This window comes from Diceros bicornis, chromosome 10 (genome assembly GCF_020826845.1).
Source record: "Diceros bicornis minor isolate mBicDic1 chromosome 10, mDicBic1.mat.cur, whole genome shotgun sequence".
Taxonomy (NCBI): domain Eukaryota; kingdom Metazoa; phylum Chordata; class Mammalia; order Perissodactyla; family Rhinocerotidae; genus Diceros; species Diceros bicornis.
In genome coordinates this window covers 20,763,191-20,778,741 of record NC_080749.1, presented here as the reverse complement: position 1 = coordinate 20,778,741, position 15,551 = coordinate 20,763,191, and the positions used below count along the sequence as shown (strand labels likewise).

The 15,551-nt window shown below is 37.5% G+C and overlaps 1 protein-coding gene across 1 annotated transcript in view; it reads right to left on the bottom strand.

The window, feature by feature from the left end:
- Positions 1 to 1,020: 1,020 nt before the first annotated feature.
- Positions 1,021 to 15,551, bottom strand: part of RAB3GAP1 (RAB3 GTPase activating protein catalytic subunit 1) — a 109,865-nt gene continuing 95,334 nt past the window's right edge. The window contains exons 20-24 of the mRNA XM_058548869.1: positions 8,398 to 8,494; positions 8,198 to 8,301; positions 7,946 to 8,061; positions 6,374 to 6,476; positions 1,021 to 2,771 (exon numbers count right to left, since the gene is read on the bottom strand). Of these exons, the coding sequence (XP_058404852.1) occupies positions 2,535 to 2,771; positions 6,374 to 6,476; positions 7,946 to 8,061; positions 8,198 to 8,301; positions 8,398 to 8,494 (657 nt within the window). The 3' untranslated portion in view covers positions 1,021 to 2,534. The remainder of the gene's footprint in view (positions 2,772 to 6,373; positions 6,477 to 7,945; positions 8,062 to 8,197; positions 8,302 to 8,397; positions 8,495 to 15,551) is intronic.

The window sequence follows — 15,551 nt, the reverse complement described above, 5'->3', positions numbered from 1 at the left end:
GTTTACCCCCCCATCTTCATTTCTTACTCTCGGTACCACACTCCAGCCAAACTGAAATGCTGGCTATTCTCCAAAGACATATTTTCTTTTGTTTGTGAGTTTTTGCCCATTCTGTTTCCTCTACCTGTAACACTCCCCCTAGCCCCCGCTGCATCAGTTAACTTGCTGCATAGCAAACCATTCCAACTCTTTCTTCCTTCAGCAGGCTTCTTTGCACGTCTAAGGGTTCCCAGCAGGAAAAGAAGGCAAGCCCTAATGTGCAAGTATTTTTCAAGTCTCTGCCTGTGTCACACTTGCTAACCCCATTGACCAAAGAAAGACAAGGCTAAGTCCAGATTGCAGGGGTGGAAAAATAAACTCCACTTCATGGGAACATTGGCACAATCACAATAAATTAGGGGCAAGCCACACAGGGATGGGGGGGAATTACTGTAGTCCTCTGCAAGAAATTTACCATAATTCTCCACCTCTTTGTCAGCTCCTACTCGTCTTCTGGTCTCAATCTGGAAATCGCCTCCTCAAGAATGATTTCCTGGTCCCTAAAGCCTGAGTGAAAAACCTTTCCCCTAACACCTTATATTCACTATTATTGCATATATTATTCTCTATGACCACCGAATGAATGGATTTATATGATAAATGCTGGACCTCCAGCTCACACAGTTGAGCTGCTGTACTCTCCATTTTATGGCGATGTAATATCAGCTTTCCCTACCTGATGGGAAGGTCACTGAAAGGAGGGAGTGTGTCTTGGTTTCTGTTTTATCTTCATTGCCTAGTACAGTACCTGGTATGAAGCAGATACTTAAAAATATCTGCAAAATAACAAACACATAATTATAATGAAAGTAAAATGAGGTAGTTGCCATCTAAAAAAAGACACCAAGAGTGTTCTTGGGACCCCTACAGGACTCAGCAGGCTGCAAATATTTAGGAAGATCTGAGACAGCATAAAACTAACAGAAATAAGAAGAAAATGCCCACCGGAGGGGAGAAAAGAGGAGAAAAATAACCACAGAAAGCAACACTTTCCTTTTTATTAGATTCACAACACCTTTTTAAAGTCCAACCTCTCTTTGTAAAATGTTTCGTTATTAACTTCCTCATCAGAAAGCAGACAACCTGCGTCCCTGAAAGATGAAAACTTGGTGCAGCGCCCAGTCCTCAGGCCTGCGTGTGTGGCTTAGCCGCAGCAGTCGAGTCCAGCATCTCAGAGAAAAGCACTGTGAGGGCCAGGAGCTAGTCAGCCGCGGCCTTCCCTACTTCATATACACATATATGTGTGTTCCTACAGACACATATATACACACACACAAATATTTTTTTTTTACAAAAATAATATAACAGGGTTTACACAGCTCTATTAATTCTTTAAATTTACATAGGCAGGATCTATGCTTCGTTATAACCATTTTTTACTTTGGATTAAAGTGGAAATTTTAGGCCTAAAAATAGATTTAAGATTACCGAACAGAGGCCATACAGCAACACAGACTTAATAAATCTTGATCATCACATAACTTGAAATATGCTGTTATTTCTTATCCTTGGTGCTACATATCCCCATCAATTATTTTCATTTTAACTAAAATACAAAAGCAAAACAGTTCAATGAAAAAATCTTCTACTCATTACATTAGCACATATAACAAATTATACTAACTGCATGATAATCTCTGTGTACCAAGACTATATTTTTAGCATGTGCTCATCTCTACCTCATTAAATACAGTATCCATCCAGCAAAAAAAAGAATGCATGCTGTACAGCAAAAGAAGAAAACAACACTTTGCGGGTTGTTATCTTACGTGACAACCAAAAACAAAACAAGTAAGAGAAACAAACCTTACAAGATAGATATAAAACTAATTTGCAGTGACATTTAATATACACTTTTATCAGAAGGGATACATTTAGGTCACAGTTACATGGAAAAACACAAACTATGTGAAATTCTAGGCTTTCTCCTAGAATATTCAAAATGCTCATCAAAAGTTAATTAGTGGAATAAAGATGGCTACTGGGTGACTGAATAAACAGAATGTCATTTAGTATTTTAAAAACACAGATTCTGGGAATAGAAGCTACCACCAAAATATCCAGAAATCTGAGTGAACAGATACTCTATTTTGCATACTTGATACTAATGAATATAACAAGTGTTTACACAGACTTTGAATGCAAGGCAATAGCCTAAGGGATAGTCACAGAAAAGAATAAATGAACACAGTCCCACCACAGTGAGTACAGAGAGCTCCTGCTGTTTCTTGGTGTCCCCCATTTACCCCAAACAAGGGCCATCTCTTCGGGGCAGAAATCTTTCAATAGCTCAAGCCCATTCCCTCTGCCCCGACCAAGATACAACAGGGCCCAAGCTTGGTGCCAGAAAGTTTTTCAGATGCTGGTATAATTCTTGATTATTCAGCTGGACAGGGCCTCTTCCTGGCCTCTCGGGTTCTGACTTGCAGAACCCCCTTCCCACAGAAGGGGTCAGCACTGTCTCTGAAACCACAGATGGGGTAACTCTAGAAGAATCAGAAGAAGGAGGTATCTGATGAAAAGGCACCTGCAAGTCTGAAATCCTCTTTGGTAAGAACACTATACATGCGCTGTGCCAGAGCTCGGGAGTAGGGAGCAGGCCGTGGCACAGTGCTGCGCAAAATGAGTTCCCGGCCAGCAGGGGGTGGGAAGTCTGACACGGAGTTCTGCCTTCTTTCTTCCGGGGAGCCCATTCTCTTCAGTTCCTCCTCTGGCGGAGCCATGCCTGCAGCCTTGAATAGAATCAAATGTTAAATTCAAGAGCAGGTCGAATGCTAAACTTAGATATTTTTGAAAAACAGATGAATAAACATGATAAATACATAAAAATGTTCTACATTACTCAGTAATGCAGTCAACTATGTTATGATTATTCAAAAAACACAACACAGAAAATGCAAGAAGCTTGAAACACTGCATGAGCAGCCAGAGATTACAAATAAACTGGCGATAGAGACAGAAAAGATAATGCCTGCCAGGCAATCTGCTGTGAAAAGTGAAGGCTATATTCAGACATCTGATGAAGAGGGAAAATGCAGCAGTACTGGTTTCTATACGTTTCTTCTAGCAATGACAAGTCCAAGTCTGATGTCCTCAGTTCAGTAAGGAGCTGTTTCTCTCCAGAGTCTGGAAAGATGGGTTTCAACCCAATTCTTAAGACTCACTTGCCAAATTAAAACTGGGGACATCAGTTTTGTTTGCTGGGTGGCTAATGCAGAAGTGAACAGAGGTCCATATAGCAATGGCCACAAAAGACAATTCTCAATATTAAAGGCACATATTTTTTCATTAAAAATTACCTAAAATACATATTCAATTAAAGCCTTCAATTTTAACTCTGAGCACTATACTTCTTTCATTTCTCTGATCACTATACTTCTTTTACAACACCATTGATTTAGGAAAAGTAATTGCTTTGGCAATGGAAATATGAAATCATGTTATGCTAAACATCAGCAAGAAAGGTATGCCAAATACAGACTGTTATGGAGGTGGTTAGTCTTAATGACCTCATGATGTTAGAGGGATGGAAAGGAACAAGGAACTATGAGGGACAAAGGCTATTTTGTTACCTCATCAGAAGATTCAGTCAGCTGGAGAAAGGGTGAGAAAAGAAAGAGTGATGAAAAGGAAACAAGCAAGATGGTTTAAAAAGAGCTAGACAAGAGATTTCAAGATTATTTCAGAGACAGCATGCACTACATTGAGGAACATGATCCTATCAAAAGAATATCAAGACAAACACACAGCACATACAACAAACCTAGCTGTCAAATCGAGCAGACATATCCCACCACTCATGCGTATGATGGTTCAACAGATGATGTACAGTGTCATTTAATGGGGAAATGATTCAACAGAAATCTAGTTCCTTTACTGAAGAATTAAGATGCTAAAAGAATGCTCATGGTTTGAAAAATAGATAATCCAATGAATTTAAGAATAGGTGTCTCAGAGTTATTCAATCTAGCAAGACTGAAGCAAAATCCAATCAGTGGTTTATTTGCTGAATTCCATATATTTATTTATTTATTTATTTAAAAGATTTTATTTATTTATTTTCCCCCCAAAACCCCAGTAATAGTTGTATGTCATAGTTGCACATCCTTCTAGTTGCTGTATGTGGGACGCGGCCTCAACATGGCCGGAGAAGCGGTGTGTCGGTGCGCGCCCGGGATCCGAACCCGGGCCGCCAGCAGCGGAGCGCGTGCACTTAACTGCTAAGCCACGGGGCCGGCCCATGCTGAATTCCATTTAAATATATATATATACCACGGACACATGTAATCATGATGAAGTTTATAAAAATATATGATTTTAAGGAAAAGTTCTAAATATATAAAATTACTGCATGCTATAAAAAATTCTCAGTGACATTTCATACCTCTTTAAAAATGTTAAAATCTTGATTTATAAGTAAAATTAATAAGCTCAGTTAATTATGAAAAGAAAAGTTACATGAATAAACCTGAATGGTTTATTTTAGCTAGACATTTAAGGACTAAATTTAAAAATGTACCAACCAGGTGCTTGCTTTGTGGATTTCACAGTCTGCCAATTCCCTAAAAACATCCACTACAAGGTCTGAAAGTTTGAAATCTTTTAAAACTTTACAACGTGGGACAAATGTACAATTTCAGTATCCATTAAAGGGGATTAGCTATACGATGAGGCCATTGAAAAGATGATATACACTCCTATATTTATCGATGTAGAAAGATAATTATATTAAGTGGAAAACAAGGAAAATTATATAACAGAATCCTATTTTTGTAAAATATACATCTATTTGTATACACTAGATGTTAAATGTTGACAGTTATCAGTGGAGAGTGAGATGATGTGATTAATTTTTTCTTTATAATTTTCTGTGTTGTCCAAGTTTTTACAATGCACTTTTACTTGCAGTCTGGGGGGAAAAAGGCTATTTCCATTTGAGGGAAAATAATTTTGCTTAACTATTCAAAACAAGTAACACTCTCAGCATTAAAAATATAAATACTTTAGATTTTAAATCCTCTTAATACACAAGTTTTAAAAAAATGAGAAAAGAGAAAAGAGTTTTTGCAATATGAAGAAAATTCATATTGGTGGCAACAAGGAAATGTGCTTGTAAGCTTCAGGCTAGTAAGCTGGAGAAGATATTATAGGATATGAAAACAAACTCATCAGTTCTTGGTTTCATGCCAGAGACAAAAACAAAATAAATCAAAGTAAGTATCTATTGTTTTCTAGAACTCTAATTTATAAGGAAATAAAATGCTTGGTTTTTAACTTGAAATTTTTAAATTTAGGGAGCTACCTCATAAATAATCTCAGGTTTTAGTTCTTGCTAAAAATTCAGATCAGCATATTTGGCTACGATTTTTGAATATATTAACTAGGTGTACTCCAGACTGACTCAAAGGAGATTATGAGGTTGTTATTCCATATGTTGATCCACAAAAATTCTTTTTCTTATTTGATTCTGAGAATTACACCTTCAAAACCGGGTCATTCTAGTGTTATCAGAGTACCAGGTAAGGGGCATCCTGTATTTAGTGCACTTCATAATACTTTTATCAGAATCTTTAATATTAATGAGCCCTGACATGAGAATCATCTGCAGGATACCAGCACCTTTTAACCAGTAAACAGGATCAGAAGAGTATCAGCAGAAAATATAACTGGTATCACCTTCATAAAAATCCAAATTTTAATAGTTTTAGAATGTCAGAAAGTACGATATAATTTTTAAACCTTTACTGTCATTACTAGAGGTAACGATGAAGATAATTTTTCAAATTGGGCTTTCTTTCTGTGCTGAAGCCTAAGTTTCCATAGTTTAAAAATCTGAAATCCTGCTCTTCTTAGGAAACCTCTAAAGTTAGATCTCTTCACCATTACAAGAATAGTTAGATTTACTAACTTAACAAGCTAAGTTGTGAATCCATTTGCAGTACAACGAGCTTAAAATTGGTAAAACTGAACTCCATTCTAATCTGAAAGTGGTAAACATTTTTTTCTACAGCACAGCACTGGCCACTGCTAACCAAGTCCCTATCAGATTCTATCACAATGGATTTCAGACTCTTCTAATTTCTGAAATTTAGGTCCTAAAATATATTTATCATTTTACTTAAACATGTAAGAAAGCAAATGGATTTCAAAGACTCAGAAGTCACTGCTGAGAGGCATTGTTTCTTCAATGTTCAAACCAATACCCAGACTTATACTCAGTTAGCAGCTGTATGATCGGCCACGTGTGGGAATCAAAACAGCATCTTACCGAGTAGAAGTCTCATGAGTAGAGGTCTGTATCATAATGATACAGTCAATAAGGAATCTCACATACCCTTTGAGCATTCACAAACAGCTTGTGAATGATCTTGCCAGCATGTCCTCTTCCTGCACCAACAACTAACACTTCAGGTTGCTCCAAAAGGCAACTCACAAACCTAGGAGAGAGAGATAATGAAAGGATAGAAAGCAAGCTGCTCAGCTCACATTGTGCCAACCCTCCAAGATTAATTCTGTGGACAAACCCTCCAAATGATACTGGCTAAACCTACCGAGGCTGGAATGGAAATGTTATAACAGGACAGATGGACATTTGGAATTAAAATCAACTCAAATGACAATCTTACTACCTTTCAACTGTTTGCATAAAATTTTTTAAAAGCCCATCTCTAAGTGTAAGAAGAAATATTCAGTCTATTTCTTTCAGACTAGAAGCTTAGAAAATGCTACAGTAAATAAAAGATCAAAAAAAAATTTCTGAACAACAAAAATCAAGTTTCACTTATACAGCAAAGCAAAGTAATGATCCATATTTCTCATTTTTGTTCTTTTAAGGGGTGTGTGTGTGTATGTGTGCGCATATGCGCGTTTCAAATGTTTTGCTGGGCAAAGTCTCAATTGTAAACTGTGCCATTATGTGCTGGAAACACTGTACTTCCAAGTATATCACAGATAACGTATGGTGGAGCTAAGGAGAGTCAAAGGCACAGACCCACCAAGCCTGCACCACCTGCTCACTAATTCATACTGCTATTTTAGAGATCATTCCCTTGATTAGAGTTTATTTTTCTCACTTAAAAGGAAGGAATTTTCAAGAGCAAAGAAGGCTGGGAGAAAATTTCACTCAACAAAAGCAAATGCCTTGTCATATAAAATTAATCATTTAGCATCAATAATGCCATTTCTCCAGGAAAGGCTGATGAAAATTTTAAAGTTACGATGAATTCAAGCTGCTGAAGTAGCTAATTTGGAAACACTTTATCATATATTAAAACAACATTGTCCTTTCAAGTACTACAGGGAAAACGGACAGGGACTCACACTGACAGGCTCTGTTGGTATTGGTGCCCTCTCAGAGGAGGAAAGGACTGACCCAGTCATCTGCCTCATCCTGGAAAGGCCATCTGGTCACTCTTTCAAAATACATTCGCAAGATGCAAAGGATCTCGAGGCACCCTCGCTATCACAAATCTTGTTTAAAATTAAATAAATAACTTGGAATATTGAGCAGAAATACAGTTTCAGAACACCTCAGACTGTGGTTAAGGAACAGAGAGCTGAAAGCAAAGCTCTGGGGCACTTCAGGTAACAAAGAGTGAACGAACAGCTCCTCTGCAGGAAACTGCAGGCACCACATCTCCAAGAGCAAACAAGGACATTCCTAGAAAAAGAGACCTGATAGACTTGTTTCTAAAAGTAGGAGGAATGGAAACACTTGGAAAATACTCAGAAGTATAGTAGAGGTCAAATCCTACGATATTTAAATATTTCTCTATCTCTAGCCAATGCTTGTTACAAATAATATAGGAGCACCACAAAAGAATCTCAATATGCTATTAAAATTTTCTAAAGAGAGTGGTGGCTGTTTTTGCTGTAGACAAAAATGAGTTAGCCAAACAGCAATTACCTTTCAAGATCTTCCTTTTCCTCCTCTTGTTCACATTTCTCAGTTCCAAACTTGGCTTTCAGTGAGCGGGCTCTAGCAATCATAGCTTCCACATTAGTAATTTGATGGATGATTTCCTAATAGTGGAAAAGGGAGAGACACACTTGAAAGACATGAAAAAAAAAGCAAAGCCTTTTAAAAGTGTATCTTTAAAATAATTATTGCCAACTGGGGAGAACACTTGGCAAGATCCTGACACTACATCAAACTTACTTCCAATTTCTTGTCTTCTGGATTAGGGAAGTGTAAAACTTTACTGGAATGGGATATTATCTGCTTTATAATCTTCTTAACTGAAGAAATGTTTTCCAGACTTTCTATTTTTAAAAAGATCAAAGCCATCATTAAATAAGTTAGGCAAAATATACTTTCATTTTGGAATGAACTAATGACTAATCAAATAAGACATTTACCTTCTTCTTTTACCTTGAGTACCGCTGCATGAATTACACAAGGTAACAGGTGTCGAGCAAGGTCTGCAGGTTTCTGGACTGCTAGATAGTGCAGTACCTAACAAAGTTAGATAAATGATCAGTGCAGTTGTCAAAGAATAAAGCAGCCATTTATGAAAGTAAAAAAACCCTCTGGACCACTGAACTCACATGTGTAACAAGAGTAGAGAAGAGCTCTCTTCTCTTAATACCTACCCCTACTCATCAAGGTAAGTAGCTACTACTCCCAAAGCAAGAACAATGTTATTGAAAACAACTTCAGTCTTTAATAATGATGAATATTCTTATAATGTTTTTTCCTGCTTCCATATTTAATACATGGAAATTAGGAGAATAAAAAGAAAATAAAAACCAACTGTAAATTACACCACCTAGAGATAACAGTTAACAGTGGAGCATTTTCATTCCAGGATTTTTTAAGACATTGAATACACATAATACATTAAGTGAACTAATATTAAGTATGTAAAATTCAGTTTTATAACTGCTTTTCTCACTTAATATTTCTAAACATTGCTACTGACCTTCCACTAATTTTTTCAGTTGGTTTTAGTTGTTTTGGTTGACTGTTTTTTTCCAAAATGGAAACTGTTTTATTATTTTTCTGATTAAAAAAAATACAGAGAAGTATGTGTAACACATGGACCCTACCTTTAAGCTCATTATCCAACAGCAGTAAAGATAAAAGAAATATAACCTCATAATGTCAGCCTGGCTGATAAATGCTCACAGATTTTAAAAATAAATTAATAGGGGCCAGCCTGGTGGCATAGCGGGTAAGTTTGCGTGTTCCGCTTCGGCAGCCCAGTACGATACCGGTTCGGATCGTGGGCGCGGACCTACTCACTGCCCATCAAGCCATGCTGAGGTGGCGTCACATAAAGAGCTACAATTCTACAACTGTGATACACAACTATGTACTGGGGCTTTGGGGAGAAAAAAAAAAGAGGAAGATTGTTAGTGCAGGGCCAATCTTAAAAACAAAACAAAACAGAATAAAAAAAAAAACAACGCAGAGCCCTACTCCTCAGAAACTCTGGGAGCAGTCCTGGGCATCTGCATTTTAAAAATAAATAAATAAATAGGGGCCAGCCTGGTGGCGCAAGCGGTTAAGTGCGCGAGCTCTGCTGCGGCGGCCCAGGGTTCGCCCAGGGTTCGCCGGTTCAGACCCCAGGTGCGCACTGACGCACCGCTCGTCAAGCCATGCTGTGGCGGCGTCCCATATAAAGTGGAGGAAGATGGGCATGGATGTTAGCCCAGGGCCAGTCTTCCTCAGCAAAAAGAGGAGGATTGGCAGATGTTAGCTCAGGGCCAATCTTCCTCACACACACAAAACTATATAAATAAAAAATAAAAATAAATAAATAAATACAGAGAAGTAGAATGCAAAGGTTCTCCAAAAATTCTACTTCCTAACGAACAACAGTTTTGTGTTTATCTTCTCAAACTTATTTCTACGTCCATTTAAATGCAAGCATATAGATGCATATGCAGTTTCTTAAAAATTCATAATATATATATACTGTTTCATAACTTGCCTTGTTCATTTAATGACATGATTTTTATTTTTTGGCTGGAGGGTGCTTTGTGGATTGAAACTTTTTTGCAATTAAGAAATATACATCCAGAGTATTTATAAACAGTTTAAAGAAAACATGAACACTTGTTTATACACCAACCAGCTTAAGATACAGAACATCCCCAGTAATTCCAAGTCCCCGTGTGCCCTCCCTGATCAAGTCTCCCTCCCTCGTGTACCCTGTCCCCCTAAAAGGAACTATGTACTAATCATTTCTTTTGCTGTTCTTCGTAGTTTTCTCACATATGTATGTAGCCCTAAACAATGTGTTGCTTAGCTTTGCCTGGTTTTAATCTTTATATAAATGGAATGTTTCTGGTTAAACTCCTCAGTGACTTTTTTTTTATTCAGCATTGTTTCTGAGATGGATATATGGTGATACATGCTATAGTATTCATTTTCACTGCTGTATTAAAATGTTCCCCCACTGATGGACTTCCCCCCCATTTTTTGGCTATTACAAATAATGTCCCTATTATATTACTGTCTATGTTTCCTAGTGCACATGTAGAGGAATTTCTTGAGGGTATATATCTAAATACAGAATTAGGATACGTACAAGATAATGCCAAATCATTTTACAAAGTGTTTCAACAGATTAACATTTCTTATCTATAGTGATTTAGTTCCCTGTTGTACATCCTTGCTAACACTTATTATTCCAAATTTTGTTTTCCTTAACTTATAGAAAAACATATTTGCAAGAATACAAAATACTTATGTACCCTTTGCCTAGATTCACCTATTGTTAACCCTTTACCTTATCTATTTTATCACTTGCATCTCTCTCCTCCTCTGTATGTGCATACAATATATACACATACATTTTTTACAGAATAATTTGAGGGCAAGTTGCATACATCATGTCCCTTTATCCCCAAATATCTCAGTATTTCTTAAAATTAAGAATGTTTTCTTATATAATCAAAATATAAACTATTTTGATTATATAAACTACAGTAAATTTAACACGGATCAAATACTTTTAATCTAACCTACTACCCTTATTACAATTTTGTCAATTGATCGAATAATGTCTTTTATAACCTTTCCCACTACCATACAGGATCCAGTTAAGGATCATGCATTGCCTTTAGTTGTCACATCTCTTTAATCTCAATGAATCTGCAACAGTTTTCCAGTTTGTCCTTTTATAACATTGACATTTTGAGTATAGTCCCCCCCTCTTTTGGTTAACTAAATTCTATACTTTATTCATATTTCCTTCATTTAAAAAAATTGACATATAATTTACATACATAAACTTAACCACTTTAAAATGTACACTTCATGGTTTTTAGCATATTTACAAGGTTAGGCAACCATCAACTTTAATTCCAGAATATTTTCACCACCCTAAAAAGAAACCCAGTACCCAATAGCAGTAACTCCCCATTTTTCCCACCTCCCAGCCCCTGGCAACTATTAAACTATTAACATTTCTGTCTCCATAAATTTGTCTATTCTGGATATTTCATACAAATGGAATCATACAATATGTGGCCTTCTGTTTCTGGCTTCTTTCACTTAGCATAATGTTTTCAAGGTTCATCCATATTGTAGCATGTATCAGAATTTCATTCATCTCATAGCTGAATAATATTCCTTTGTGTGAATATACCACATTTTGCTTACCCATTCATGAGCTGATAGACATTTGGGTTGGTTCCACTTTTTGGCTATTATGAATAACACTGTCAACATTTGTGTACTCAATTTCCCTAGTTTTTATCTAATGTCATTTTCATGTTCTAGGATCCCATCCAGGATATCACATTACATTCAGCAGTCATGTTTCTAGGCTCCTTTTGGAAGTGACAGTTTCTCAGACTTTCCTTGTTTTTACTGACCTTTAAAGTTTTGAGGAATTCTAGTCGGGTATTTTGTAAAAAGTCCCTCAACCGGGATTTGATATTTTTCTTATGATTAAACTGGGGTTATGCAGTTTGGGGAGGAAGAAGAGAGAGGTAAAGTGTCATTTTCATCACATCATAGCAAAAGGACATACTATGAATATGACATCCCTGTTGTTAACCTTGCTCACCTGGCTGTTTATCAGGTTTCTGACTGTAAAGTTACTCATTTTCCCCACTTTGCACACTGTACTCTTTGGAAGGAAGATACAGTCCACACTTAAGAGAGTGGGGAGTTATGTTCCAGCTCCTTGAGGGCAGAGTAGATTTAGAGTTCTTCTGTGGGAGATTTGTCTCTTCTCTCCAATTTATTTAGTCATTTATTTATATCACTATAGACTCAAGGATGTTTATTTAATTTAATTAATTAATTAATTTATTGATTTATTTATTTTCCCCCCAAAGCCCCAGTAGATAGTTGTATGTCATAGCTGCACATCCTTCTAGTTGCTGTATGTGGGACGCGGCCTCAGCATGGCTGGAGAAGCGGTGAGTCGGTGCGCGCCCGGGATCTGAACCCGGGCCGCCAGCAGTGGAGCGCGCGCACTTAACCGCTAAGCCATGGGGCTCGCCCAAGGATGTTTATTTTATACTTTGAGTTATAATCTAAATAGTACTTTATTTATTTTGTTGCTCCAACGTTGGCCATTGGGAGATCTTTCAACTGGCCCTTGTGTCCCTTTAATATACTCACACTATTGTATTTTTTTTAGCTCTTTTTAAAATGGAATGTTTCTCATTTTGAGTTTATCTAACATTTCTTCATGATTGGACGCAGGTTATGCACTCTTGGACCAAACAGTACATAAGTAATGTTGGATCCTTCAGATTATCACATCCCGATATAAACAATCTCCATCTGCCCCTTACTGATCATCCAGTCAAGGTATTGTCCCATTTCTCCACTGAACAGTTACAACATATTTCCTCTCAACTCAGAAGTAATCTGTAGAGAGACGTTTTAAAACCACGCAAGTATGATGTTCTTCACCCAAATTTCCACCTAGACTTACGATATATTGATGATTCTTGCCTGAACCAACCTTTACTATGAATATGGTTATAAAATGAAGAGTTTCCAGCTCCAAAATATCCTCCATATGTATCAGTCATCTTTGTGCTGAAATGCCCTCCCTACTTTCCCAGTTCTTCATTTATTTACATATTATTAACGTGGATCCATGGGTTCCGATTTTTTCCAGTGGCTTATCATTCATCACTGTCCTTAATTATGTGGCACTCAAACTGTCCAGATTCGGCCAATGGGAGTCCCTTCAAGCTAGTTCTTTATGAAATGCTTTATCTGTTTTTTTAAGCACTTCCTTATTTTCTGGCAACACCTCATGTTCCACACTCACATCTTCCTTGCAGTCAGCCATTTCTCTGAGGAAAGCATGATTCCTTTTAGTGAAGAATGTTCTAGAAATCAAGATACATGTGCTGCTACTGGGATGTCGCTGCTTCTAGACCCCTTCAGAAGAGAGCTAGGAAATATATGCTTGTATATTTACATATGTACATACCCACATATCTATTCATATTTTAGAAACCTCTAAGTCTACACCAATACTTCCAATTTCAATTCATTGCCATTGGGTCTTCCTTGCCTTCCTCAATTTCACGTTTGCACCTCACTTGCACAGTGACAATTCTAGCTTCCAACAACACCAACACATTTAACTACTCATTTGCTCAAACAATAATCCACCTAAAAGTTTCACAAATGTGGGCCGGCCCTGTGGCTTGGTGGTTAAGTGCGCGCGCTGCGATGCTGGTGGCCCGGGTTCGGATCCCGGGTGCGCATCGAGGCACCACTTCTCCGTTCATCCTGAGGCCGAGTCCCACATACAGCAACTAGAAGGATGTGCAGCTACGACACACAACTATCCAATGGGGCTTTGGGGGGAAAAAAATAAATAAATAAAAAATCTTTAAAAGTTTCACAAATGCTTCACCCATTATCACTACAAAGAACAAATCTAGAAAATAAAATTTAGGATTTGTTTCCAGTGCTCTCCTACTTCCCACTACATCTGAGGGTACACAGTCAAACATATCTTATGTGTCCATAAATTACTTGGATTAGATTTTCCCTCCCACCTACCTTCCCCCCTTTCAGTATGCTTATGTTATTCATTTGAAATACTGTGGGTTTAATTTATCTCAGCGTGCTTTCAGTTTTAGGTTACTTCCCCTCTTTCCATTCTTGTTGATTTAATTTAATTTTCAAATATAAATAGATATATGCTTTCGTAATTCCCCCCCCCTTTTTTTTTACACAAAATGAAGCATACTATACATATTTTTTTGCATTTTACTTTTTTCTCTATTTTTTTTTTTTTGTGAGGAATACCAGCCCTGAGCTACCATCCGTTGCCAATCCTCCTCTTTTTGCTGAGGAAGATCGGCCCTGGGCTAACATCCGTGCCCATTTTCCTCCACTTTATACGGGACGCTGCCACAGCATGGCTTGACAAGCAGTACGACAGTCCGTTTCTGGGATCTGAACCCCAGGCCATGGAAGCGGAGCGCACGCACCTAACCACTGAGCCACCAGGCCAGCCCCCATTTTACTTTTCTCTTAGCATATCCTAGAAATTGCTTTCTATCAGTTAATAGAGATTTTCCTCATTTTTTTTTTTTTTTACAGCTGCACAGTACTCAATTATGTAGATGAACCATAGTTTATTCAACAAAGCTCCTAAGTTTGGGCATGCAGATAGTTTCCAATATTTTGTAATTACAAGTAATGCAGCAATGAACAACTTAGTGCTCTATTTTTGTACTGCTGAAAATATTAGGGTAAATTCTTAGAAGTGGGATTGCTAGGTGAAAGGGTATATGCATATGTAAATTTTGTTAGATTTACTGCCAAATTCCCCTCCACAGGGTATTGTACCATCTTGCCTCTCACCAGTAATGTATGAGGGGGCCTGTTGCCTCATGGCCTTGCTAAGTATTTACCAAGCTTTTGAATTTTTGCCAATCTGATGTGTGAGACATGGTTATTTCAGCGAAGTTTTAATTTGCATTTCTCTTATTATGAATGAAGTTGAACATCTTTTGATAGGTTTAAGGGTAATTATCCCTTTTTTGGTGAGTTGTCTACTCATATCTCTTGCCCATTTTTCTACAGTATTTTGGCCCTTTATCTAAAATACATATATTTCTCCCAGTTTATCATTTGTCTTTTGACTTTACTTAATTTTCTTTTTGCCATGCACGTTTTTTATCCTTACAAACTAAATTTTTTTTTTTAAAGATTTATTTTTATTTATTTATTTTCACCCCAAAGCCCCCAGTAGATAGTTGTATGTCATAGCTGCACATCCTTCTAGTTGCTGTATGTCGGACGCGGCCTCAGCATGGCCGGAGAAGTGGTACGTCGGTGTGCGCCCGGGATCCGAACCGGGGCTGCCGGCACCGGAGCGCGTGCACTTAACCGCTAAGCCACGGGGCCGGCCCTTACAAAGTAAATTTTATCAGTCTTATTTTTAATTGCATCTGGGTTTTGACTCCTAATTAGAAAGCCTTTCTTATATCCAGGTTATAGAGGAATTCATCCGTGTTTTCTTCTAGTACTCCTATGGTTCCATCTTCAGTCCTGGTGTACGGTATGAGAG